This window comes from Felis catus, chromosome E3, assembly GCF_018350175.1.
Source record: "Felis catus isolate Fca126 chromosome E3, F.catus_Fca126_mat1.0, whole genome shotgun sequence".
Classification (NCBI taxonomy): Eukaryota; Metazoa; Chordata; class Mammalia; order Carnivora; family Felidae; genus Felis; species Felis catus.
The window spans coordinates 2051627-2079424 of record NC_058383.1 but is presented as its reverse complement, the minus strand read 5'-3'; the positions used below and the strand labels follow the sequence as shown (position 1 = coordinate 2079424).

The 27798-nt window shown below is 54.4% G+C and overlaps 1 protein-coding gene and 1 long non-coding RNA gene across 5 annotated transcripts; one reads left to right on the top strand and one right to left on the bottom strand.

Moving 5' to 3' along the window:
* Positions 1-1359: 1359 nt before the first annotated feature.
* Positions 1360-22635, bottom strand: CHST12 (carbohydrate sulfotransferase 12). Of its 4 annotated transcripts, none has more exons than XM_006941860.5 (2): positions 22499-22635; positions 1360-3046 (listed from the first exon to the last, which is right to left on the bottom strand). In XM_006941860.5, the coding sequence occupies exon 2, from the start codon at positions 2961-2963 to the stop codon at positions 1719-1721; it is 1245 nt and encodes a 414-aa protein (XP_006941922.1). In that variant the 5' UTR covers positions 2964-3046; positions 22499-22635; the 3' UTR covers positions 1360-1718. The 4 variants fall into 4 exon arrangements, with proteins under 4 accessions (XP_006941922.1, XP_023102240.1, XP_006941923.1 ...); XM_023246472.2 differs by having other exon boundaries at positions 22484-22603; XM_006941861.5 differs by lacking the exon at positions 22499-22635 and adding an exon at positions 21160-21251.
* A 201-nt stretch (positions 22636-22836) lies between these two features.
* Positions 22837-23487, top strand: LOC109495082. The gene is made up of 2 exons (XR_002738954.2): positions 22837-23034; positions 23138-23487. It is a non-coding gene; the product is annotated as an uncharacterized LOC109495082 (long non-coding RNA).
* Positions 23488-27798: the final 4311 nt, after the last annotated feature.

Sequence of the window (27798 nt, the reverse complement as noted above, 5' to 3'; positions counted from 1 at the left end):
TCAACAGGGCCTGACAGTCAAGGCCGCCAGGCTCTATGCCCACAACCCGTCCACATCCCTGGCGGGGGGGGGAAGGTCAGGCACATGGGCTCCAGATCCCGGCCCTGCCTCGTCTCTGCTACACAGCATCCTCACTAGAGAAAAGGACAGGAAGAGCGCGGTGGCTTCCGAGAGGACATGAAATGACACAAGAAATGTATCACAGTAGTTAGTACCTGCCGTCTGTGGACACGCCCTGTACTTCTGATGTCACTGATCAGCCGCCTAGCCTGCCCTGCCCTTCAGGCTGTGCTCAACCACCACCTCCCTCAGGAAGCCCGCCTTCACATCACCAGACGCCTTGTCCTGAAGGCACTCAGCCCACTGGCCTGGGATGGGGGTCCCCACTCTCGTCTCTACCACAGGATCACAAGGCTCCCCGAAGGCAGAGCCACCCTGAAGCCCAGCGCTCTCGGTGTCACGGGTGACTACTGAGCAAACGGGTGTTCCAGGAGATCCCCACCGTGGTGCCTGACGGCTCTTCAGTTACTCTACAGCCGGACTCCTAAGTTCGAGTATCTCTACTGCTGACCGTATCATAAAAAGAGGAGCAGGTGGCTTGTCGCACGGCGGAGCCCCGAGTCTGGGAGGTGAGCGCGCGGAGGCCACGTGCTCAGACGAGCCCCCGGGGCCATCTGGAAACCAGGAACAGCAAGGACACTGCGCACCAAGGAGGGCTGGGGGCAGGCCTCCTGAGTGCACTGCCGGCTCCCGGGGACCAAATGCTACACATCAAGGACGCAAGGTCAAACGTGAGCCCCACACACCACGGAGTGACTGCAAATTTCTCACCAACTACAGGGTCGTGGCCAAAACTGCAGATAAATCTGAACCAGGAGCCTTCCCGGACTAGCCAACAGGACACCTTTCCCAAGTCGGGGCCGCCGAGCGAGAGGATCCCAGGGTCAGTCACGCCCGCACGGGGGAAGGTCACCGCATCTGTCGCCCAAGCTTCACCTTGCTGACGTCAGGAATCGACTCTTGGGACAGACTCCTCACGGCACCCCTGTCACAGCAAATCCTTACGGCCAGGATTCATACACTCACAGGAACAGCTGGAGTGACCACCCTGCTCCGTGACCGCGGCCGGGAAGGGTGATCGCAAACAGAACACCCTTCCTGACTGCCTTCCCTTTCCACAAATATCACACGGCAAGGGCGTTCTCGCTTGAGGAGATCTGTCTGCTACCCTTTTATAAACACGAGGGAGGCCTGATTTCAAGTGCAGGGTCCTGCTTTTTGTGGAAGATGACCACGAAAACCCCCTTCCTCTACCCGAGTTTCACGCTCTGCTAGAATAACCACGAAAGCAGGCGGAAGAAGCAGGTGTAACATTTACTCCATCCTCTCTTTCTGCACTTTTCATATTAAATAGCTCAAATATATTAATCTTAGAAAACAATATTAACACAGTACTCAACGAATATAGGCAGTGGAGTAAACGGTACGTCTAGATTGCAAAATCGTAGGTTATTTAAAAAACTGGAGTGTGGGGACGGTCTCCAGCCTCCTCGTTGACGGGAGCGCTGGGGAACCCTGCCGTGTGGGGCCGGCAGGGAAACGGGGCCGTGAAAAAATCCACGCGGGAGCCCATCGCTCCTCCCGCAGGAAGACGGCCGTGGGACGGCAGATGACGTGAGCCCGGCTGGTTCCGGCGTTCGGGACTGTCCCCGCCGCCCTCAGTCTCTGAGCAGGTTTTCGGGCTTCGGGTAGCCGAACAGGACGAAATCGGCCTCGTAGAGTTTGTACAGCTGCTGCCTCCAGGCCAGGGGGATGGGGGCGAACCAGCCCTCCTCCCAGCTGCTGGCGGTCCTGTTCCGGTAACTCGGGGGGAAGTGCAGGAGCTTGTCCACCTTGAGGAGCCGCAGCAGCTGGGCGGCGTCCTGGTCCAGCGTCTCCAGCTTGCCCACAAAGTCGTAGTCGATCTGGCAGGGGTGGCAGAGCCGGTGCACCTGCCTCCAGTGCTCGTTGAAGGGCGCCAGCTTCTCGGTGCGCGGGTCCAGCAGGTACTGGATGAAGTTGGCGAAGGACACCTTGAGGCCCGCGCTGAAGGCCTCGCTGACGGAGGAGGGCAGGCCGGTGCGGTTGGCGTACATGGTGAGCATGGGCACGGCGAACTTGCGGTAGAACTCCTCGTTCTCCAGCTGGAACTTGCTGCGGAAGGCGGAGATGAGGCGCACGAAGGGGTCCCGCACGAACAGGAACTTGGTGTACTTCTTGAGCTTGATCTTCATGAGGTGGCGGGAGAACTTGCCGTAGCGGCGCCAGAACTTGTTGAAGGTCAGGTGGGTGCTGGAGTTGTGGACGTACTCCCGCGGGATGTCCAGCGGGTCGCGGTAGGGGGCGCCCCGGTCCAGGAGGCTCTCGCTCAGCACGATCATGACGCGTTTCCAGTTGGTGCAGGCCACCTTGGGCACGTAGCAGTAGATGACGCCGTGGCGGTCGTCCACGATCAGGTGGTTCAGCTCGTAGTTGGGGATGTCGTCGAACGAGCGCTCCTTGGTGGGGAACACGAAGCTGGCGTTGGCGCAGAGCCCCCGGAGCACGCTCCTCCGCTCCGCCTGCCGCCCGCCGGGGTCCGGGCCCTGCTGGGCGTCGCGGGCGGACCAGTCGTAGCCCCGCACGCTCTCCTCCGCGTTGCTCAGCACGGGCCTGCCCGAGGCCTGCACCGAGGGCTGCTCCGTCCTTCGACCGGAGGGGGCGCTCTGCTTCAGGCCGCCGCTAAGCAGCTTCTGCAAAAACGCGTCCACGTCGGCCGTGAACTCCTTCTCTGCCCCCTGTGCGGGGGTGGGGTGCGGCCTGGGGAAGGAAGTGTGCAGGTAGAAGTGGGCCGTGCCCACGTTGTCCCAGTACACAATGATCAGGAGGACCATGAACACGGACCCCAAGACCAGCCACAGGCGGAAGAGCCGGGTTTTGGTCATTCTGTTCGCGGACGGGCCGCGGGCCCTCTCACCCGGGAGCTTTCACGGCAGCTTCATGGAGGAGGGGCGCTGCTCTCGGGACCCTGGAAAGGCAACACAGAGCCACATTAAAGACCGCGTCCAGATAAGGTGCCCTCCTGGAGCCTCAGGTTCCGGCGCACGGTGCTTGCCTCACGGTCAGGGTCCCTGTCCCCCGGCTCCCACCCCATTCTCCACGGCTCAGGCTTTGCGGGGCTGCCTGCCGGACTTCAGCTCCTCCGTGTAATACGACTAGCGCTGCTTTGAGGCGCCCGGGACGGGTGCGGCTGATGAGGTCACTGGACATCCTTTATCACGGAACTGAAAACAGGGGGCTAAGAGACCAGGCTCGGGCGGGAACACAGACCCTCCTGAGCGGGAGGTGCCGAGGAGGAAGGAGAGGAGGGCAGTGAAACACACACACAAGAAGGTTAAGGTTTAATGCATCCTACAATTTGTAATAATGTTAAAGGCGCCCCCGTGTACACTTAATCCTAAGAAACACGTCAGAGGCAGGCTCGTGTGTGTGGCCGACGCGTGCTGGGCCCTGGGCACCGTGTCTGCCCCTCTGTGTGGAAAGGGCAGGGCACACTCGAGGTGTCTGGGGACAGAGGGAGGGTGCAGCAGGCAGATGAAAGTGGGCCCGCGTGAGAGCTCTCCAGGCCCTGAGAGCCTGTCCGCGTCCCCGCGGGAACCAGACAGCAGCGGAGCCACGGCCGCGGCAGGAGGGTGGAGGGAGGGCAGGTGCAGGGGGGAAGCTGTGAGTGTCAGCAGGTGCTGGGGCCTCACCCCCCGGGTCGGGGTCGAGCAGCATGCCACCGGCCTGGGGGCAGGCCGCCACTCCTGTGTCGGGGAGGGCTCTGCAGGCTGGACGAGGGATTCGTGCTTCCCTTACAACTTCCACTAAGGCTGTCATCGACCGCGGTCAAGGTCAATCCCCAAAATGCCAGAGGACCCCTTCCTGGGGCCAGTCCTGTTTGACAGCCGTTCTGAGCAGCAACCCTCTCCCAGGCAGCACAGGGAAGAAGAGGCAGTGTCTGAAAAGTGCCGGGATAAAGGGGGCTGGGGAAGTTGCAGGGGCCACATTCACCTCTCTCTTTCCTGTATTTTGAACCAGGACCATCTTACATAAAAAACAAATTATCCTACCAGGTTCAGTAAGCGTGACCTGAGAGTCTGAGGTTTCTGGAAAAGTTCAAGATCTGTACCCCTTTCTCCTGGCATTCACCTCCTGTCTGCAGTACCCCTAGACAGGCACACGTCTTAATCCACTTAAGACCAAGTGGGGTCCTTGCCTCTCCTGTGGCTTCTGCCGGCCGTCAGGCCTCTTCCCCAATAGCACCTGCGAGAGGGGAGTGGGGGCTGCTGAGGCCGGAGGAGAGATTTGCAGCGGGGGCTCAAGTATCTGGAGGGCAGTCTCCTGGGAGAGGGGACAGGCTTATCCCGTGTGGCTTCAGAGGACAGAACTCAGCCTCTGGGTCTGGCCTAACGAGAGAATGAGTACACTCCTCTAAAGTGGCCCAAACCCAGAAGGAGCCATTTTTAAGACACACCGGGAGCTCTGCCAGTGGGGGCACCGGAGCAGACACAGACACAGCGCGTCCTGGGGGCGTTCCGGGAGGGTCTCCCATCGCGCATGCTCTGGGACTTCTCAGTTTCTGAACCTCTCCGAGTCTGTACCTCTTGCACGTGTTCGACCGTGTGCCTGGTACCTGGTACCTGATGCAGTTTCATTAAACGAACCTAAAACTTCACGAGGCCAAGGTCTGGAAGCAATCTCCACCCACCTATGCAGCCTTGTTTATACTCAGTTCATTTTGGGCTTTTTTTTGTTGTTTTAAATGTTTATTTTGAGAGAGAGGCAGAAAGAGTGCCTGAGCAGGAGAGGGAGGGAGGGAGGGAGGGAGGGAGGGAGGGAGGGAGGGAGGGAGGGAGAGGGAGAGGGAGAGGGAGAGGGAGAGGGAGAGGGAGAGGGAGAGGGAGAGGGAGAGAGAGAGAGAGAGAGAGAGAGAGAGAGAATCCCAAGCAGGCTCCGCACCGTCAGCACCAACCCCAGCGTGGGGCTTGATCCTACGAACCATAAGATCATGATCTGAGCTGAAATCAAGAGTTGGACGTTTAACTGGCTGATCCCCCCGCACCCCGCGACGCCCTTATGTTGTGTGTTTGATGGAGAAAGTGCTACATGTTCATAGTACAAAGGGTTGTGTGGGCTGACACAGGAAAGGTGCCGACACAAGCAGGTGACAGTAAAGAATGTGCTGGTCACAGTCACCCTCGCCAGTCCTTCCTGGGCCCCGGTGGTCTCAGCGCACCCCCACAGAAAAGGAAACCCAGCCGGGGGCGCAGAGAACCCGGCTGACCGCTACTCTGCCACAGGCCGGGACAGTGCGCGCCTTCGGGATTTATCACACCTCGTGGAAGTGGTAAGTGTGTCACAAAATGAAGAAAACCATCAGGATTAGAGGCCTGTGTCTCTCACCCAGCTTCCCCTGAGGGCATCACAGGTGTGCGGAGAGTAACAACAGCTATGTGACAACAGTTTAAAGCTCTTTTCGTGGTGACAATCACACGACGTCACAGCCTGTTTTCAAAATTAGATCATAAGTACCACGCCATTAAAGTTTTCAAGGCCGTCCCTTCTCGGGGATGTACAAGGGTGAACAGTTTCTAGAGATGGAAAGTGAAACCATATCAAAAAAGAGGAAAAGAAGTTTTCCCGAAGACTGAGAGCAAAGGGAAAGAGTAACTGCAAATGTCACTTGACGCGAGAGCTCGGCTTCCAATTTTAAGAATGAGACTCACACGCACGGTGGGGATGATGCCGAGTCAGAGTCCCGTCCGCGGGCACAGGCACCAGCCACAGATCAAGGACCGGGCCGTCATTCGTGGGCTCAGAACGCTAAGAACCAGCTAAGTCTGGTTATGATAAATAATATATAAATAAACACCTCTGCTTATTTTTCAGGCAAGACGTAGTATATGCATGTTAACAAATGCCAGGGCCTACGGCGTTCTGTAAAAACGGACGCTCGTGACTAACAATTTAGTAAGACTTCGCTTTAATTTCGAGGAAAAGAGAAGGTTGAATACCCGGGGAGAAAAACCACACACAGAGATAACGCGTCTTCGATCGCAGTTGCCCTTTCCAGAGCCGTCACCACGGGCCAGGCACTGGGAGGAATGTGTCACGCACGCTCCTTCAAGCCTCTGCACGCGGCCTCAGGGAGGCATAGCCCTCTCACGGCTGAGGAACCCGAGGCCCTGAATGCAAGCCTCACTCCACAGGTCAAGCCCACACACACTCCGCTCCCTCAGCTTTGTTACCGTTAGATATACTCGGTCTTCCAAACGGCTTGTGTAGCTCATGCACGAGGACGTGCACGTCCTTAAAACGTACCACTTGGTGAGTTTGGACGCATGCACCCGTGACACCCTCACCACGGTCAGAGAGGGAACATCTCCATCGACCCCCCAAAGTGTATTCAGGCCCATTCTAATCCCTCTCCCCGCCTCATCCCTCCCCTCCTGCAGCTGATCTGGCTTCTGTCACTATAAATTAGCTCGCGTTTTCTGGAGCGTACTATCAATGGAACCACACGGCATGTACTTTGAGACTCGTCCATGTGGTCGCGTATGTCGACACCTCCTTCTTTTCCGTGACCTCGGGACGTTCCACGGTAGAAAGCGTTTACACGGGAGTCATGGTAGGACACACGCACCTGCACCCACCCTGTATTTTCCCATCTCTCCCAGGGACTGAAGTCACACGGGCAAGTTTCCTCCTACTCAAAGTTCAATCTGGTAGACAGAAGGGGCTTAGAAGGATCACGCTTCCTTGGAAGTTCAGATGCTGACCCGCGTGTGTCTGTCACAAACGGGCGAGGGTTCCCTGGCTTTTCCGACCCAAGAGACACAGAGGCACCGGGCCTGGAGGCGAAGGGCACCGAACGGAGCACTGGTTACAGCTTCAAGGGCCGTGGTCAGGCTGGAACTAGCCCCAAATGCTCCCAGTGGGAACTGAGACACGTGACGTTTCTTTCTTACCTGTGCCTGATATGGTTCTCTAAGCTTTTAGCACCAGGCGCTACAATCTTTGACTCTTGTAGTACATTTAACATCTAAGGCTTTGTTCTTAGTCTACAGATAACCTCCTGAGGACGACCAGGCACCACCAAGCACTGCAGCCGAGCACCAGGACCCTGTCCAGGTACGGTACCTGCCCCCGCTGGGCCCGGGGCCAGCGGCAGGCCACGCGGCGACCTCCACGGTGCTTTCCTCGTGGGGCCAGAGAATCTACGGCTTATGTTGTAAACAGCGAGTCAACTAACTTACTCGTAATGAGATCCGTAACTTACACCACACCACGCACCCTCGACCACTCGGTGTGAACGGCACGGCCCCTCCCCGTGGCAGGCGGCAGGGAGAGCTCCCAGGCGGGCAGCCGGCCACCGGGTAAGCACACGGGACTCCACACGGGAAGGGCCACCGTGACCGCCACCCGACACAAGACAGAGTCCGTACATATCCCGGGACAGCGCGCGGGCGTCTGGGTGACTCTGACTCCCCTCTTCACGGCTTTCGTGTTTACGGTGTTTTTGTTTACACTGAGCATTGATTGGTTTTTACTGTGAGAAAAAAACATTTTCCCTTTTAGAAAAGATACACGGCGGGGTGCCCGGCTGCCTCAGTCTGTTAAGCATCTGACTTCAGTTCGGGTCATGATCTCACGGTTTGTGAGTTCGAGCCCCACATCGGGCTGTCTGGTGCCAGTGCAGAGTCTGCTTCAGATCTGCCGTCTCCCCCTCTCTCTCTGCCCTTCTCCCTCTCGCTGTCTCTCAAAAATAAACATTTAAAAGAAAAAAGGAAAGAAAAGATACACGGCAATAAAAAATTAAGGCATTAACAACAAAAGAAAAAATAGACAAAAGTGGACTTCATGCAACTTAGCAACTTTTGGGCATCAAAAGGCACTGCCCACAGGGAAGATTCCTGCAGAATGGGACAAAATTTTTTCAAATTGTGTATCTGATAAGGGGTTAATATCCAGAATAAATGGAGAACTCATTAAACTCAAAGGAAAAACAAATCAAACAACCAATTCAAGAATGGGCAAAAAATATGAATGGACATTTCTCTGAAACCATACAAATGGGCCATGAGTACACGAAAAGATACTCAACATCACTCAGCATCAGGGAAATGCAAATCAAGACCACGACGACACAGCACCTCACACCCATCAAAAACCCCAATCAAAAAATAGGGGAGCCTGGAGGGCTCAGTCGATGCAGCATGCGGCTCTCGACCTTGGGGTTGTGAGTTCTAGCCTCACGTAGGGGACAGATATCACTTTAAAAAAAATAGTAAAATCGGTTCACCTGGGTCGCTCAGTGGGTTAAGCGTCCAACTCTTGATTTCATCTCAGGTCACGATGCCAGGGTCATGGGATGGAACCCCGCAACAGGCCCAGTGCTGGCTGTGGAGCCTGCTTGAGATTCTCTCTCTCTGCCTCTCTCATAAATAAGAAATAAATATCTTAAAATGAAAACAAAACCAATAGATGAGTGTTGGCAAGGATGGGGAGAAATTGGAACCCTCGTGCACTACTAACAGGAATGTAAAATGTTGCGGCCCCTGTGGAAAACAGGACGGAGGCTCCTCAAAACATTAACAATAAGGGCGCCTGGGTGGTTCAGTCGGTTGAGCGTCCGACTTCGGCTCAGGTCATGATCTGACGGTTTGTGGGTTCGAGCCCCACGTGGGGCTCTGTGCCGACAGCTCGGAGCCTGGAGCCTGCTTCGGACTCTGTGTCTCCCTCTCTGCCCCTCCCCTGCTTGTGCTCTCTGTCTCTCAAAGGTAAATAAACATGAAAAAACATTAACAACAGAATTACCATGTGATCCAACAATTCCACTTCTGGGTCTGTATTCAAAAGAACTGACAGCAGGGTCTCCAAGAGATATTTGTACAGCCAGCCCCACTCACAGCAGCATTATTCACAACAGTCGAATAATGGGTGTGGAAGCCACCCAGGTGTGTGGTGAAGAGTAAGGACATAAGAAAACATGGAACGCACACGACAAGTGTCACTCAGCCTTTCCGAGGGAAGACATGCCGGCACCTGCTACAACGTGGACGAACCTACAGGAAGGACACGATGCTCGGTGACATCAGGCAGCCACAAAGGACAAACGCTGTACGACTGCACTTCTGTGAGGTCCCCAGAGGAGCTGAATCCATAGAGAGAGAGAGCAGACTGGAGGTTACCAGGTGCTGGGCAGGGAGGGCAAGGGGGTGTTAGTATTTACCGGAGGCAGATGTATTCCATTTGGAAAGATGGAATGAATTCTAGAGACGGAGGGTGGTGATGGTTGCGTGACAATGTGAATGTGTTCAATGCCACTGAACTGCACCCTGAAAAATGTGAAGACGATAAATGTTACGTGCATTTTACCACAATTTAAAAAACTGGCAAAGAAAAGAATGAATCAGAGCTCGAACAGCAGACTTGGAAGAATTTATAGGAGGTGCCATTGAATAAATAAAGCAAAATGCAGGGCAATGTGTAAAAAACAAATATGTGAGTAAAAATAAATAAAATTTAAAAAAAAAGCAAGGCCTTAAATGTGGGCGAGAACTGCAACAAAGGCCATAAACTTAGAGCTGGCCGCTGGAGCCACACCTTCATCTCACAAGTCTGCACAAAAGTTCAACGGGCCGACCTTACCGCAATTAGTTCACGAGACAAATGTTCAAGTTTGAAACATGTACAATGAGAGGGTGGACGAATGACAACAAGACAGGTCCTCCCTTTGGGTCGCCAAACCCTGTGTGCCTGCGTCCTGGGAGCATCACCTCGCCCTGGAGCCCTGCCACGGAACCAGACCTGCCTGGGCCACAGCCCCATCCAGGCTTTTCCAAGTTGAGGTGACAAGCACGTCAACGCCAGGCCGAGGCAGCGTTTACCGATGAGGCTGAGGCCACGGTCCATTTTTAACATCAAGGAGCAAGGGCAGTCCTTTGTGTGGTCATTTCTAACCTCAAACAAGCCACATAAAGGGCGGTTGTGGAGAGCAGGCGGGCGGAGCCTATCAAAGGGCCCGTGGGAGCAGTCCCACGAAAGGAACGCGCTGTGGCTCCTGCCAGGCACGCACGATCGCCAGTTCACAGCTTCTCAGAGGCGCGACGAGAAAGAGAAGGCCCAAGATAAGACGACTACCAGACAGCATCACCCACGAGTCTTACTGTTAAAAGGGATGGGAGCATCCGAATTTCTGGGTGACACTTCGCTGCCTTCACGACGCAACAGCGAGTCCTGCAACAACACTGACCTCAAACGTGATAATTCGTTCAAAAAACGAGGGCATTACTTCCAAACGTGAATCTCCAATTATTTCAAAAAAGCAGTCAACAAAAAGGGTTACAGCTTTGGAAGAAGCTGTAAGAAGCCAAGAGGCGTCGCTGAGGAAATGACTGACAATCATCCTGGCTCCTGCCTCCAGCGAGAGAACGGCCAGCAAAGTCTTGTCCCAAAACTTCGCCTTCGGGGCCCAGGTCTCTGCAAGGGCTTTGTCAAGTGTCCTGTGGACGCCACCGATAAGACAATTCAGTTTTAGGTTAGGTTTAGACCAAAAACACGGAGGGTGGCTGTGCAGAGTGGTTTCTCAGCTCGGGGTGGGGTTGCTGGACGTTCCTTTTCACACGCAGGGTGCGGCAGCGTAAGCCCGGAGAGCTCGCGCCCCACACCAGCCGCCCACCAGAGGCTGCTGGTCCCCAGGAGCCTTCACACCCACGGCGGGCAAAACTCGAGGAAGGCCGGGCTCCCTCCCGCCTTCCCTACAAGTGCGGGCCACACGGCCAGACCCACATGAGGACCCTTGTAGGGGCACTGCCCACACTTCCAGAGCAGAACCGATGACCACAGTATGAAAAGGTCGCCAGCTGTGTGCTGGTTAATTCTGTGTCACCCTAGTTGAGCTACGGGCGGCCCGGACGGTTGGTCACGCAGCACTCGGGTGTGTCTGTGAGGGTGTCTGCAGAGGAGACTGACACTTGTTTGACTCAACAGACAGAGCAAGGAAAGTGGGGGGTGGGCCTCGTCCAATGTGCCGAAGGCCTGCACAGAACAAGGTGGTGAAGGAAGAGAGAATTTCCCCTCTGCCCGTCCCTGAGCCGGGACAGCTGTCTCTTGGGGGTCAGGCCTTCAGACTCAGACGGGAACACACCATCAGGATGGCTGGACCTGAGCTTCTCAGCCTCCAGAATCACGTGAGCCAATTCCTAAAAATACATCTCTTTCACACACACACACCCCAGTGCAAGCGACAAACCAAGGAAACGTGCTGGGGCTCTCCAGAGAGCAGAGTCCGGAGGGATGTGTGTGTGTGTGTGTGTGTGTGTGTGTGTGTGTGTGTGTGTGTGTGCGTGTGTGTACACCACACATTACAAAAAGAAGCAATCACATCACCGAGAAGTGAAAGAAACAGATACTAAGTATTTGCCACAGTGGAAAGGGATGCCTACTGACCGCGGAGTTTCAGCCACCAGTCAATAGAGTATTCCAGGGGGAGGGCAGACGGACTTCCCCCGTCTGGATACCCAGTTGCTCCGGCACCGTTTAAGAGACCTGTCTTTCCTGATTCAATCTGTTTGGCGCCTCTCCTTTTTCTTCTCTTTCTACTCAGGTTTGCTGAGGTCTGACTTACATCAGCAATTATCTGCAGAGTGTGAGGAGTTTCAGCAAAGATACACCACAACTAAGACGCAGAGAATTTCCTCCACTCTCAAAAGTTCCCTCCTTCTCCGGTGCCCACCTCCAGACAGCCGCTAATCTGTGTTCTGTCCTATGGTTCACCTTTCCCAGACCGTCACCTACATGAGACCACAGAGGACACAGGCTCTGCACCTAGCAAGACACTTCGAGATGTGTCCAGGTTGTGGCCTGTGTCAGCACGAAGTTCTCTTTGCCTGGCTGAGTAGTGTTCCACTGTGTGGATATACCACTGTTCACCCGTGACCATTTATCTAACGGACTTGTGGGTTAGTTCCTTGTTTTTGACTGCTATGAATAAAGCTGGTTATCAACTTTTTTTGGTATACAGACTAGATTCCTTTTTTATGCTAAGACTTTTTAAAAGTTAGAAAAGTTGGTATTAAAAAAAAATCAAACAGATTTTTCAGTTCCTAGAAGGTTCTACAACATCAATAAAAGTAGATATGCTATAATAATGCTTAGGGACTCTATTTAAAGACCAATCAAACTGACCATCAAAAATATGATATATAAATCTTAGCTGATCAACGATTTTTCAAATAAAATTTTAAGGGCTCAAGTGATTACAGCGAGGTTGCATACAAAGTTAATATACAGAAGTCAACTACTTTCCCATATATCAGCAATGAACAAGTGGAATTTGAAACTAAAAACACAATTCCAGGGGTGCCTGGGTGGCTCAGTCAGTTAAGCATCCAGCTCTTGACTTGGGGTCAGGTCACAATCTCACAGTACAAGAGTTCGAGGCCCGCATCGGGCTCTGTACAGGCAGTGCAGATTCTCTCTCTTGTGATTCTCTGTCTCAATATCAATAAATAAACTTTAAAAAAAAAACCCAAAACTACAATTCTATCTACATTAGAACTCCCCAAAATATCTAGGTATAAATCTTAACAAAATAGGTTCAAGATCTGTATGAGGAAAACTACAAAACCCTGATGAATGAAATCAAAGAACTCAACATACGGAGAGATATTCCATGTGTGTGGACAGAAAGAGTAAATGTTTGTCAAGATATCAGTTCTTTCCAACTTAACCTACAGATTCAATGCAATCCCAGTCAGAATCCCAGGAAGTTACTTTGTTATTATCAACAAGCTGTTTCCAAAATTTCTACAGAGGCAAAAGACCCAGAAAAGACAACACGATATTGAAGAAGAACAAAGTTGGAGGACTGAATACGGGACCTCAAGACTTACCATAAAGCCACACTAATCAAGAGGATGTGGTATTGGCAATACAGCAGAGTAAAGATCAATGGAAAAGCACAGACAGCCCAGAAATTGACTCCCAAAAATACAGTCAACCGCTCTGTAGCAAAGGCAACACAATGGAACAGAGACAGTCCGCCTCTTCAACAAACGGCACTGGGACAAGTGGACACCCACATGGAAAGAGGAGTACGTGAAAGAATCCTGACACAGACCTTACTGCCTTCACAAAAATTAACTCCACGTGGATCACAGACCTAGATGTACAACGCGAAGCTATAAAACTCCGAGAAGGTCACAGGAGAGGACCTACATGACCTTGGGTGTGGTGATGCCTTTCAGATACAGCACCAAAGACCTGATCCCTGAATGAAATAATTGTCCACACAAAGATGTGTCCAAGAATATTCACTGCTGCTTTATTCAAAACAGCTACAAACTGAAAACAACCCAGAGGTCCACCACCGAGTGAAAGAATAAACAAATCGTGGTGTACTCATTCAGTGGAAAACCACCCAGCCACAGAAGAGAACGTACCACCGGCTCATGAACCAGTACCCGCAACAACATGGGTCAATCTCACAGATATTAAGCTGAACAGCAGAGCCCAGACACAAGTACATACCACATGATTCCACTTACAGGAAGTTGCCGAAAGGTGAAAACAGTGACAGAAATCCCAGAGTACAAAGGAACAGGAGGAAACGTCAGGGGATGGAAATGTTCTATTGTGTTGACCATAGCGGTAGCTCCACAGGTGGACATATCTGTCCGCATTTGTTGAACTGTGCACTTACGAGGTGTGCATTTTGGGGCACCTGGGTGGCTCAGTCGGTTAAGCATCCGACTTCGGCTCAGGTCATGATCTCACGGTTCGTGGGCTTGAGCCCCACATCGGGCTCTGTGCTGACAGCTCAGAGCCTGGAGCCTGCTTTGGATTCTGTGTCTCCCTCTCTCTCTGCCCCTCCCCTGCTCACGCTCTGTCCCTCAAAAATAAATAAATGTAAAAAAAAAAGAGTTGTGCATTTTACTGCATGGAAATTATACGTCAATACACCTGATTTCAAGAAAAAGAACGTTAGCAGTCTTGTTAAGTCAACCTCCAGAAGCTCAAACTTTCTAACGTGAAGACCATGAACTAGCTCTTAGTTCACAGGACAGGAACACAGGATGAAAACACCGGCCCCAAGGTCCTATAGACATTTATAGATCAGGAGGAAATGGGGAGGAATCTGGAGGCCAAGGCCAGTCTCTGCTGAGTGGCCCTGGGACATCACCTCAAGTCGGAGCTTCAATTTCTTGCCTATAAAACCAGACCCCCCCAAGGCCATTTTGCTCACCAGAGTGACCAAGACTATGGAAATGAAAACATGAGCTAAATATATTATAAAATATTAAACCACCCCCTTCAGCCCATACCACTGCACTTATTTATTTTTCCATCTTTATCGGGCCCTCAAATATTTGTATTCCATAAATATACCATGTTATTTATTTTTTATTACTCATACTTTCTACCCATAATTGGTTATCAGCAAAGGAATATCTATGCTTTCAACTGACTTTATAATAATTACAAGAGCTAATATGTTTTCAAAAGTGCTATTGTAAATGCTTAGATACATTAACTTATTTAATCCTCACACTGATTGTGGTTAAACTAGGACAGAACATTGAGGCAACTTGCCCAAGTTTACAAAGCTGGCACCTGTTCAGAGCTGACATTTGAACCCAGGCAACTGAGTTAAGAGCCTACCTTCCTGGGGTGCCAGGGTGGCTCAGTTGGTTAAGCATCTGACTCTTGATTTTGGCTCAGGTCACGATCTCACAGTTCATGGGTTTGCGCCCCACACTGGGCTCTGTGCTGACAGTGCTTGGGATTCTCTCTCCTTCTCTCTCTCTGCCCCTCCTTCACTTGTGTGCACACTCTCTCACAAAAATAAACTTCAAAATAAAACAAAACAGGGGCGCCTGGGTGGCTCAGTCGGTTGAGCGACTGACTTTGGTTCAGGTCATGGTCTCACGGTTTGTGAGTTCAAGCCCTGCGTCAGGCTCTGTGCTGACAGCTCAGAGTCTGGAGCCTGCTTCGGGTTCTGTGTCTCCCTCTCTCTGCCCCTCCCCAACTCATGCTCTGTCTCTGTCTCAGAAATAAACATTAAAAAAAAATTTTTTTAAACAAAACAGAGCCTACCTTCCCAACCACCACACCCTGCCAGTTTCCATAGTGCACATTTAACGCAGAATTGGTTGGTTTTTAGCGGACACTCAAATTTCTATTACCTTTATTTCTTCTTGTACCAATAACCAACTTCTGAGCATCAAATCAAACGACATGACCTTCATTAAGAAGTCCAAGGGGGCGCCTGGGTGGCGCAGTCGGTTAAGCGTCCGACTTCAGCCAGGTCACGATCTCGCGGTCCGTGGGTTCCAGCCCCGCGTCAGGCTCTGGGCTGATGGCTCGGAGCCTGGAGCCTGTTTCCGATTCTGTGTCTCCCTCTCTCTCTGCCCCTCCCCCGTTCATGCTCTGTCTCTCTCTGTCCCAAAAATAAATAAACGTTGAAAAAAAAAATTAAAAAAAAAAAATAATAAGTCCAAGAATGGGGGCACCTGGCTGGCTCAGGCAGTTAAGCGTCTGACTCCAGTTCAGGTCATGATCTCACAGTTCATGAGTTCGAGCCCCACGCTGGGCCCTCTCCTGTCAGCGGAGAGCCTGCCTTAGATCCTCTATCCTCCTCCCTCTCTGCCCCTCCCTCCCTCGCTCTCAAAAATAAACAAACATCAAAAAAAAAGAATGTGTTCAGTTTTACTTATTATGCTACTGGCAAAAATACCAGAAACTACCCACTCCTTTTCCAGCTTTACAAATACTACATAAAAAGCAAAGAAATCACTACGGTACCCATCGCTGTAGCCTATAGAAATATGGAAAGCTTCCGTGAGCAGTCTCCACATTTATTCTCTGAGCTGCATCATCTAGCATTGGAAGTGATGCTCGTGCTGGATTAAAGCCCCCGGTGCAAAACAGATGTGCATCCGATGCCACCAGCATCAGGGATTATTATTATTAGTTTATTTACTTATTTTGAGAGAGCGAGCCAGAGTGGGGGAGGGGCAAAGAGAGAGAATCCCAAGCAGGCTGCACAATGTCAGTGCGGTGCTGACACAGGCCTCGATCCCACAAACCGCGAGGTCATGACCTGAGCCGAAATCAAGTCACCCAACTGACCACGCCACCCAGGCACCCCTAGGGGTTATTTGCTTATAGAATCACTTCGCTGGTGTTCAGTTCACCCTGAGAACTACTTCTGACAGCGGCTCAGATAAAATTAGGAAGAAACGGTCACAGTGATGGACTGGAAGGCTGGTGTGCGTCCCAGAAGACCTGGATGAAAATCGAGCCTGAGCTGCCCCCCCCCCGCCCCACCCCGGACCTGAGCCCAGGACACAGAGGGCCATGGGTGCACACTGGTCTCCCGGCCCCTGGTCTCTGAGCCCCACCGGTAACTACCTCCAAGAAGACGGGGTATCAGGGCACGCGTACTACACTCCCACGCTAGATTTCAAGTTCTGAGAGGACAGGAGTCATCTCTTGTACCTGCTGTATTCCTCACAAGACCCCAAATTTTGCTGCATGGCACCTGACTCTGGAATCCAAATGATCGCTCTCATTTCTCAGAGTTCATTCGAATAAACTATTTCAAGGGAAAATACTGATGGTAAGTTCCACCACAATCAGTTTAAGAACCTGCCTGGAGGGGGGCCTGGGTGGCGCAGTCGGTTAAGCGTCCGACTTCAGCCAGGTCACGATCTCACGGTCCGTGAGTTCAAGCCCCGCATCAGGCTCTGGGCTGATGGCTCGGGGCCTGGAGCCTGCTTCTGATTCTGTGTCTCCCTCTCTCTCTGCCCCTCCCCCATTCATGCTCTGTCTCTCTCTGTCCCAAAAATAAATAAAAAACGTTGAAAAAAAAAAAAAAAAAAAAAAAAGAACCTGCCTGGAGCTTTACGTCCGAAACCCATCCAGACTCTAACCTCTTCCAGGCTGTCCACCGCCCGTCCCCGCCCCCCACCCCGGCGCAGCCAGCATCAGCTCTCACCCGCAGCACTCCAACCGTCTCCATCCAACCTGCTCTCCGCTCTTGAGCCACACAACCACTTCCAAGGTGGCAGTCAGGCTCATCCTGTCCCAAGTCAGACCACACCACATCTCTGCTCAAACCCCTCCGGTCACTGGAGTCCGATGGCTTCCCACTGCAGTCCTTACAGGCCCTACCTGATGGGATCCCACACCCTCAGCCCTTCCATCACCCCCCTCACGGCCCTGCCTAGATGCACCCAGGGGCTCCACCCCGCACGTGCTTCAGGTTCCTGCTCAAAGCTCACCTCACCAGGGAGGCCTCCCGGGTCACTCCCACCCTCCAGACCTGCCTCCTCTCTGTGGCTCGTGTCATCCCCTCCAATATCGCACGTTCTCCGCTTTATGTGTGCATTGCATCATCTGTCTACACTACAATGTAAACTCGAGGAGGCACGTATACAGTAGGTACTCAATAGAGTCATCACGCTAATGAAGACAACAGATGAACACAATGACCCTGATTTTATAATTCCTGAAACTGGCTGACAGGTAACGAAATAACGGTGCTCCTTCTGCTTTTGAATATGCTTTAAAACCCCTTATAAAAAGTTAAAAAGAAAAACAAAATAGCTAAAAAAAAAGCGCCAACACTGCTATGTGACCACAGCCAGGAGACAGGATGCAGAGAACAATGACAATGATGACAAGGAAATCAGAACAAGTAAACTCCTCCCAAATCAGGAAAAGGGCACAAAACACAGGCAGGACCAGGGCCCCTTCTTCCATTAGAGCCGGAAGCTTAGTGCAACCGTCTCTATGTTTATCGATGTTACTTGCACTCGTTTATGTTAAATGATGAAACCGTCCTAGGGAGCTGATTACAGAAGAGGGCAGCCCCCTGGCCCTTCCGCGTGACCCACCCCCACCATGCTCCCTCATTCTTTTTAGCTGAATCTTTGGTGTTAGCTCCGCCTCCAGATAACAGCCTCCTGGGCCGTAAGGGGATCAGCTTTACCTACTGGCTTCCTACTCGGGCAGGTGGGAGGGTAGTTTCCCCAGCCTCCCCCCACCACCTCTGCCCCCCCCCCTCCCCCGCCAGGCCCTGCTCATCCCCACACGTTCCCCAGACGGGCACATCGGCATTTCAATTAGAGCAATATTCCACGTTTACACAAATTATCATCCTTGAGCAAAGGCTATTCACAGCTGAGCCTTGCAGTTCACCGTAATTATTCTTCTTTCCCTGCACAATGGTTTATTTTCCCTGGAACTCGTAAGAGTCTTGTGCTCTCATTTGCTTGTACTCATCCAGCCCCAGCCCTGCCAGCTGTGTTCATCCCCTCTCCAGATGTTGTAGAGGATCAGGCGCCCTGTGGATTTCACCTGCTCCCCCCCCCCCCCAAACTCTCTCCCGGGAGCCGTCTGATGGGGTCGGGCCTGCTCTGCACACCTGCCGCCTCTCTACCTCCTCCGGGAAAGACCCTCTCCTCAGGCTCTGTCTAGACTCACCACCTCATCATGGGAGAGCATGCCTGTCCGTCACTCCCTTAAAGTACGGACGCCAACTTCGGGGGCGTGTCTGAAAACATCTTTATTCCGCTCTCCTTTGCCTGAGTACAGAGTTCCAGGTGGAAAATGTTTTCCTTTGCAATTCCGAAAGCCATGCTCACCTGCTTTCCACCTTCTGGGGTTGCTGCGGACGGGTCCCCCAAGCACCCTGCTCCGTTTGTGATGCCCTCTTGGTGGCCTGTGTTTACTCTTTTTTCTAGAAGCCAGCACACTCCTCTGCCCCAGAGCCCTGAAATTTCACAACAGCGGGCCTCGGGGTGGGTGTGCACATCTCTCTCTCCACCCACGCTCTCACTACCCAAATTCTGAAACCCACAGCCTCGGAGGCGTTTCCAAATAAATCCCTTCCTTGTTTCCCAAACTCTCACTCGTTACTGTGGAAACGCGGCAACCCTCACTATGCAAACCCGATCCCTGTGATGCAAGGACCCACCCCGGGAAGGGAAGGGAAGGAAGAGACAAGAGAGTGAAGGATACCTGCCTCCCCCCCCCACACCGCCCACCCCTAGGGCTGGCCACCTGGATGCCCCTTCCACACAAAGTTTTGGTTCTAGGACATTCTCCTGCATCGTGCTGTGGACGGCCCCGTCCTATTTTCTGTTCTTTCTCACTGACGGGGATCATTCAGCTGTCAGCCTCCTGATCGGATCCCTTACCTTCTTCCTTGCTCCCGCTTCCCACCTCTGCCTTTCTGTTCACCTGCCTCAGTTCCTCAACTTCATCTTGCACACACTCACCGAGCTTTCATTTCTCGCATTGTCTTCTATATCCAAGACTTCGCATCTTGGTTCTCAGAGCGCTTCCCCCGCCTGTTTTTATGGGGCAGCCTGTTCCTGTCTCTTATCTGCATGTGCACGTCGGTGACAGGCGGCTTTCCCGGTCCCCTTCCCGCACACTCTCCGTGGCCTGCAAGCGTGTTCCTATGCCAGAGGTAGGGCACCAAGAGACCTTGGAAGCTTTGAACCATGGTGGGGGACGTGATCAATTATGAACTTCATTAGGGAAGAACCTCTGACGTCACTACTGTTAGGTCCTTTCTCTGGAGCTACTCACACTCCCCAGAGACCCTTCCACCGTCCTGCCCGAAGGCAGCAGTGCCAGCCGGCAGTATTCTGGGAGCCACCGACCCCCTTCGCTGCATCCTCTTGTGCTGTGTATAGCAGGGCACACCCCCGCCCCCCGCCCCCCAACTCTGCTGGGCATTTCCCGTTCCTCTCTGAAATATCCACAAAGTTCTCTAAACAGTTACAGAAACCGCCACCCCGGTTAGCGGCGGGAAGCACCGAGTTGCTGTGTCAGCCGGCGCTGGGCACATCTACCGGCAAGGGGCTGGAGAAGCGGCCGCCCCGGCTGCAGCCACAGACACGCCGAGCAGGTGTGAAACCAACTGCTGGTTTCTGATGAGAAAGAGACAATTAAAGAATCGAAAATAAGAGGTAAGCTGTGGTTTCTTAAAACGATAAACCAGCAGCATCTGCTTCAGCAGTATCTTTCGGCAGATTCTCCTCCACAAGTGGCACTTGAGCCTCCAGATCTTTCTAGAACAGAATCACCCATCAGCCGTGGTGACACGCCTTTTTTGCACCACCTCTCCCTTCCTGGCGAGTGCTCCCCACTCTCTCTCCAACAGCATGTCTCATCAGGAGGGCCCACAAACACCACGAATCCTGCGAGCCTAAAGGTCACACGTGCCCTGACGCCCCCTCCACACCCGCTCCAGCTCTGTCCTTCAAGCATCCACGTGAGAACTCTTGGCTGCTGGGGCATTTTTCCTTTCCCCTTCCCCACACCCCGCGCAGGCCATCACACACACGGTGGGCTCTCCCGTGTCAGTCTCGTGACCACCCCCCACTCTGGCGACCTCTGTCCTCAAGTCATTCCCCCTACACCTGTACCCAGCCAGTCTCCCCCCTCCCCGCACCCCGAGACTGCCTTCCACGGTATCGCTGGTGCTGCCTTTCTGAAACACGGATCTATCACCCAAAACCCCGACTGCCCCGCCCCCCTCACCGAAGGTCAGGGTAACAGCCCAAACTCTAGAACGGCATTCAAGCCTCCTCGGTAAGAAACCTCTTTTCAGCCCTAGCTTCCACCCCATTCCTCAATCCCCCTCTCACAATGAATGCAGGGACTTCCTGCCCCCCAAGCACCCCATTCACTTCCCTGTCTCCACACACCCTCCTGCCTCCACCTGGAATGTTCTCTCCAACCTTCACTCGTCCTTCAAGGCCCCCGAAGCCGTTATGTCGTCTCCACCATGGAAGACTCCAACGCCAGAAAATAAACCTCACCGACCCCCTTTCTTCACGCTCTGAGAATAATTGCCTAGATTCTCTACTGTGAGGCCACGCTGTACGATAATCAGTGTCACCATAACTGCCAGCAGCCAGCCCAACGTGGCATCTTGCAAATGATCAGGGGCTGCAAGTCTGCTGAAATGATGAGGCGGGCCCAGGGCGGGTAACGGGATCGGGACCGCGATCAGTGCCATGGGCCTGGAAATACCAACCCAAAGTCAGACCAGCTACTTTGCCAGAAACGACACACCTTTGCAATTCCATGCAGACGCTCTCCGGATTCACAGCAGAGGCACGTTCCGGGGTCGGGTCCTAGGCCTGGCTATCACTACTGCAGGGGGCAGGTGCACCTAAGTGTATCAAACCAACTCTCCGTCACCCCGATCTTCCACAACGTGCAATTGTACCTCGATTTTTACAAAATGCCCTAACATCCCCGCGTCCCCCCTCCTTTTTCACCAGACACCAGCCCTGACTCACACTCCCCACGCCAGATGTTCACGGAGAAGGGCGGCAGGGCGGCCGCGGGTGGGGGCAGGCGAGGACCCGCGGAGCCGCTTCCCAGGCGGCCCTCAGCCCGGACCCACACTTCAGGGGGCACTACCCTTAAAGATGCGTGTGCAGCGCACACCCCCATTCATGCCGGGCCTCCTGAGTCTCTCCCGAGTCCAAGTAGAAAGTAAATAATTTAATAAATCGCGGACACACTGTGGCTTGTTGTGCTCCGCGCCAGACGGAACCTCGGCTGGAGCCAACCGCCTGCCAGCGATGTCCCGGCGGCCAGGAGCCTGAGCTTTAGATACAAGTCCCTCTGTTAGCGGCCAGTGCGTGGCTTCCTTTCGCTGGAGAGGCACAACTGCTGTTTCCGAGCAGGGGATCACTGGAGTGGTCCGCCTCCAAGCCCCCCCCCACCTCCCAGCGGTCGGCCTGGGGTCCCCGGGGTGGGGGCGCCCAGCGCAGGCCGAGCTGGGGTCCCCGGGGTGGGGAGGGGAGCGCCCAGCGCAGGCCGAGCTGGGGTCCCCGGGAGAGGAGGGCGCCCGGCGCAGGCCTGCCTGGGGTTCCTGGAGTAGGGGGGAGCGTCCGGCGCAGGCCGAGCTGGGGTCCCCGGGGTGGGGGAGGGCGCCCAGCGCAGGCCGAGCTGGGGTCCCCGGGAGAGGAGGGCGCCCGGCGCAGCCCGGTCTGGGGTCCCTGGCGGGGCTGCCCAACGCAGACCGGCGGGAGGAGCCCCCGGTCCCCGGTAGGCGCGGCGGTGCGGGGGCTCCGGCTGGCCCGGGGTCCGCGCGCAGGGAGCCTGCGAGGGCCCTCGGAGCACTGCGGCGTGAGGCCCGGCTGCGAGCACCGCCGAGGGCGCGGACCGGGAGCGCGCCTGCGGAGCACCCCACCCGCCGCCGCCCTGCGGCGCGGGGCAACCTGGGGCTCAGAGAGGCTGCGAGCCGGGCCAAGGTCACACAGTGGCCGGCGCGGGGACTCGGCCCGGGGCCGCGGACCCACCAGGTGGGCTGAAGGAGGGAACCAGAACCCGCCCGCCGCCCGCGCCCAGCACGCCGCCTCGCGCCTCGAGCGCCTCAGCTCACCTCACTTCACCTCACCTCGCGTCGCCGCCGCCGCCTCACCACCAGCCGACCCTCCCGAGGCTGTCCCTCCGCCGGCCCCGCCCCCCGGAGCCCGGAGCCCCGCCTTCCGCTCCACGTCTCGCGAGAAGTCGAGGCCCACGGAGGGGCCACGGAGGCCGAGGGGCGCACGCCTTCAACGCGCCTGCGCTCTCCGCACCCCGCCCCCGCCCTCCTCAACCAGTGCCGTGTGGCGCCGTATTTACAACCCGCGATCGGCCCCGCCCCCCGGCGCCGGGAGCCCGCCCCCCTCCCCAGCAGCCAATCCCGTTCTGCGGGCGGCGGCGTTGGCCCCGCCTCCAGCGGGTGGGCGCGCGGCGTGCGCAGGGGGCGGTGGGAGGGCCCCGCGCGGCGCCACTAACCTGTGCTTACGGAACGCCTGCTGTCTATCGGCTCCTTCGCGACCTCCTCCGCCTGCAGAGCATCTCCGGCCGGGGCCTTGGGCGAGTGACCGAGCCTCTCCTGGGTTGTCCCCAGGTTTGTCGGAGAGGGTGGTGACTTCACCTTGCAGGCAGGTGCGAAGCGCCCCGTGAGATGCCCACTGCATAGCGAGCGCTCGCGATCCTTGCTCTTTGTATCCATGGCTTTTCCTTAACGGAGGTAATATGTACGTAACAGGGTTGACCATCTTAGCCGTTTTTAAGTGTACAGATCAGCGGCGGGAAGTACGTTCACGCTATTCCGCAGCCTCCGCCACCATCCACAGGACGTTTCCACCAGTGATGGTTTCACAGCGGACTGCCTTCCAAGGGGAGGCTCTGTCTTCACTCTCTTCTTGCCCAGCAGTCAGTCACTACGGAGTCTCCACCTGCTGAGTCCTGAGACACAGAAGGGCCCTGCCCTCCCCGAGCTTTTAGCAGGAGGGACGGCAAGCAAACAAGGACCCCAACCGCTCCTTTGCATCAGATTAACCGCGGTCAGGCCTCTCCCGGCATAGACACAAAAATAAAATCAGTATCCTTTGCCCATTCCAGCTATCGATTCCTCAGCTAACACCTCAAAGCAGTGGGTGGTCTCTCTCCACAGTCTCCTTTTCCCTAAGTCCCCTTCACTCCACTCCCTGGGAAAGAGGTCCCCTTCAGCAGGCAGGCCGTGCTGGCACAGGGAAGGATGGCAGAGGGCAAGTGCACACAGGGTGGGATGGCACGGGGCAGGTGCACCCAGGGAGGGATGGCCGGGGCAGGTGCACACAGGGTGGAATGGCCGGGGCAGGTGCACACGGGGAGGGATGGCCAGGACAGGTGCACACGGGGAGGGATGGCCAGGGCAGGTGCACACGGGGAGGGATGGCCGGGGCAGGTGCACACAGGGTGGAATGGCTGGGGCAGGTGCACATGGGGCAGGGGCACACAGGGAGCTGGGAAGACAGTGGTGACATTCCAGTTCTTAAGCTGGTGACAGGTGATGGATAGGTCATTTTACGAACAGGATTCAAGACTTAAGATACGTGTTTCGCCTGTGTTGTTTTGTGTGCGCATCATTTTGCTCAGCCTGTCATAACAGAGTACCACAGGCCACGAGGCATAAACGACAGAAATGCAATCTCTCTCAGTTCTGGAGGCTGGGAGGCCAAGGGGCTGCTTCCTTCAAGGCTGGGAGGCGACTCTGTCTGGGGCCTCGCTTGTGGGCTTGCTGGCCGTCTTCTGTGTGTGTGTTCACATTACTTCCTTCTATCTCTGTGTCCACATTTCCTCTTTTGTAAGGGCGGAGCCACACTGCACGAGGGCCACCCTCAAGACCTCCTTTTAACTTGATTTCCTTTGCAAAGATCCTGTCTTCAAATAAGGTCATATCTGAGGTCCTGGGGTTTAGTACTCCCACATGTCCTTTTAAAGCCCATAACAGTATTTCTGAAAAATTATAGAATGAACTGTTTTAAAACGTTATTTCCCTTGAAACATTTATAAGAATGGTTACAGTAAATGTTTAAAAACTGGCGAAACCTAGTGCCGATGAAGAGTGCGCGCGGCTGGAGCCCTCCTACATTGCTGGTAGGAATGCAAAATGGCATAGCCCCTTGGAAAACAGTTTGGCGGGTTTGTAAAAAGTTAACTGTAACTTTACCAAGCAAACCAACACACACACTCCCGGGTATTCGCCTAAGAGAGATGGAGGCTGACATTTGCACAGAAGCCTGAATGCAAGTATTTTTAGTGGCTTATCCATAATTGCCAAAAACTGGAAAGCACCCAAGACTCCTTCAACTGGCAAACGAACAGACAGACTGTAGGACGTCTGTACATCGGGACACTAACTCAGCAGTGAACACCAACTGGCGTAGCAACACAGGTGAACCTGAGGTGCGCTCCGCGTTGAGCCAGCCTCAAGACTGTATCCTGCGTGATTCCATTTAGAGGACATTCTGGACAAGGCAAAACGAGAATGACAGGTCCTTCCTGGGGGAGCGGTTGTAGGAAGGGCTGAGTACGGAGGGGCAGAGGGAGGTTTCAGGGCTGATGAAACCACTCTTTATCTTGATGGTGGTGCTGGTGGTTCCTGGACTGTGTTGGTCAAAATTCATAAAACTCTGCATTCAACAGGATAAATGTTGTCCTATATACGCTGTGGCTTCATTTTGAAAATCTTTTCAAATGTAGTTTTCTCCCCAGCCAAGATTTTCCTCCTTAGGAAGAAGGGGTACATAATGAAGATTTAAATGAAAGCATTCAGAGGTGCTCAATTAATGTTTCCTCTGGGCCAGCAATTCCCAAACGACGTCCTGAAATGGTGGCCTGCAGAGAGGGCTGTAGGGTACCCCCCTGGATGAGATAAAAGTGTTCCCCGGCCAGATAGGAGCAGGAGACAGGAAATAAAATTTCAAAGGTTTAATTACAGCCAGACTTCTCAGACCTTTCACCAGGATAAGGTGTGGTGCAATTTTAAAGAGTGTTCCTGTGAGTTGCCTGCATCTGGGGGGCTTGGAAAAGGTTCGTCTGAATTACCTAGACATTTAGGTGCCCAGGAACCACAATCTCACGCTACCAAAGCCTTCCTGGGAACTTGAACAACTCCAAGACCACGCAGGGAGTGCCAGGACTCAGGCTGAGATGAGACCACCCATTCCCTTGATGGGGAGGAGAGAGGGGGAGCAAGACCATAATGTCGCCAAGTCCCCTTTTGAGGTGAAATGTGCCACATCGAGCGAGAGGTCATGGTCGCAAAACACCGTGAATGTGCTAAATACCACTGAGGTGTTCCCTTTAAATTGGTTGATTTTTATCTCATGTCAGTTTCACCTCAATTTAAAAAAAAAAAAAAAACATAAAAAACCAACCCTCCGCCCAGTTCTCCCCTTAGCTGTGCACCTGCCCTCGCTGAGATAGCCACACATTCTCTCCTTGTTCCCAGACGAGATGGCAGAGGCCCAGAGAAGTGAACCAACTATCCAAAGACACACAGCGGTGTAAGAGGCAGAGTCAGGACCAGAAGCAAAGGCGGGGCTCCAGAACCAGCAACGGCCTCCGCTCCAGCCCCCCCAGCCCAGGGGGATCTGTGAGCAGGCCGGCTCCGCCCTGGAGAGGACCTTCATCTCCCCCTCTTCTAGGCCCTGGCTGCCTTCAGGCTGCTGGACCCCAGCTGTCTGTCTCCACAGCAACTTGACCGGCCATGGCCCACCTTCGTGGACCCCGGACCCCCGTGCACAGGCAGCAGCCTCCCCAGGCTGACAGCCAGGCTCGGTGTCCGTGTTTTCGTCTTAGCTATCCCGGCGTCCCATGCTGCCTGCAACTCTTTCTGGTTTCATAACCAGCGTGGCTACAGAGAAAAGAGAAAAGTAACTGTGGCTTGGCCAGGAAATGTCAACTGCCTGTGATAGATAGAGGCATCAGGGAGATTCTGAGTGCTCCAGGGTGCTGGATGGGTGTGAGCACCAGGGAGGAGAAATAAAACAAAGCAGAGGCATGAGTCACAGATTCAACCTGTATCTTTGCAGGCCACAAGATCTGAGAGCGGCCCCAGGAGTCCTGGTTCATCCTGCGTGCAAGCGCCCTCAGCCCCACCCCAGTCTCGTCGCACTGTTTTGTTCCCGTGTCTTACTGGGTGGTGTGGGCCAATCCCGGGATGGTAGGGGCCCGGCTCTGGATGCTGGGGCCGTTTCCTAGCACCTGTGTGACCACGGTGGGTCTTCCAACCTCCCTGACTCCGTGGCCTTACCTGTATGACGCTGGAAGCAAGAACCCTCACCTCCTGCAGTGGCTATGCATATGAGAGAGAGGGTGTGTGCAGGGAGACCAGCTGGGAGGCTCTGCGGGGTCCTGACTGCAGGGTGGTGTGGGAGAGAGGCTGGGGGAAGAGGGTAGGCTTGGGACTGGCTGATGGAGGGAGGGGGCAGAGGAGTCAAGGGTACGCTGCACCAGAGGTAGGAGATGCTGAGGAACATCTGGGGGCACAAATGCTGTGAACTTGGCTTTGAGCGTGCACAGCCAGAAACACCTGCCGCACAGCATAGCTGTTGGGGAGACAGGAGGATGCCTGCGTCTTGAACTTGGAGAAAGAGGTGCTGGCTGGAGACGGGACCATGGAAAGTGATGTCAGAGGCTGCCAGCACCCTAGGGGTCTGCCAAGCCCGATGCACCTCACCCCAGACCGGGTCCTGGCAAACCCTCTCTTTCACCTTCAGCTTCACCCTCCTGGTCGCTGCGATCACCAATACGGGACAGATGCCACAGAGGCTACATTTCATTCAAGAGGCAGCAGAGAAGGAAAGGGGACCCTGGAGGGCCGAGGCTAGGGGTTCCTGGTTCTAGCTCACAGAGTCTGAGGAGCGCTGGAAGGGTGAAACCCAGCCCCCAACTCCACCTGCTAAGGGCTACCCTGGGGTGTGGACAGGAAGGCTGGGGACCCCTGGAGGGAGGGAAGTCCCCGTCTGAGTTGTACCCGAGCCCTCATGGTCTCCACACAGGCTAATGTGTGCAAAATCAGAAAGGGCAAGCCAGCTCAGGGAGTGGGTGCCCACCGGCTCTCAGGAGGAAGCCAGAGGGATGTCAAACGCCCTGCCACCCCGTGGCTTCCGTCACCCGTATGAGGTGCCGGTCCCTGCTTGCACACCTCCCAGCTCGCTCCTCTGGGCCACCCAGACTGTGTGCCCCTCTTCTGCAGGACGCTCCCCAACGGGCTCTCCTTCCCTGCCCATCTGTCTCCGGGTCGGAGACGTGCTCCCCCACATCCCTCTCCTCTCGCAACAAAGCCTCGGAACAACACAGTAGTGAGCACGGGCTGTTTCCAGCCAGGCCCCATCGTTGGCAGATCCAGCCTCTGCCCCGTACAAGACGCCAGGACCC

Bases quoted from the DNA above. Each gene is read 5' to 3' on its own strand.
- CHST12 (XM_006941860.5), bottom strand. From the start codon at position 2,963: ATGACCAAAACCCGGCTCTTCCGCCTGTGGCTGGTCTTGGGGTCCGTG.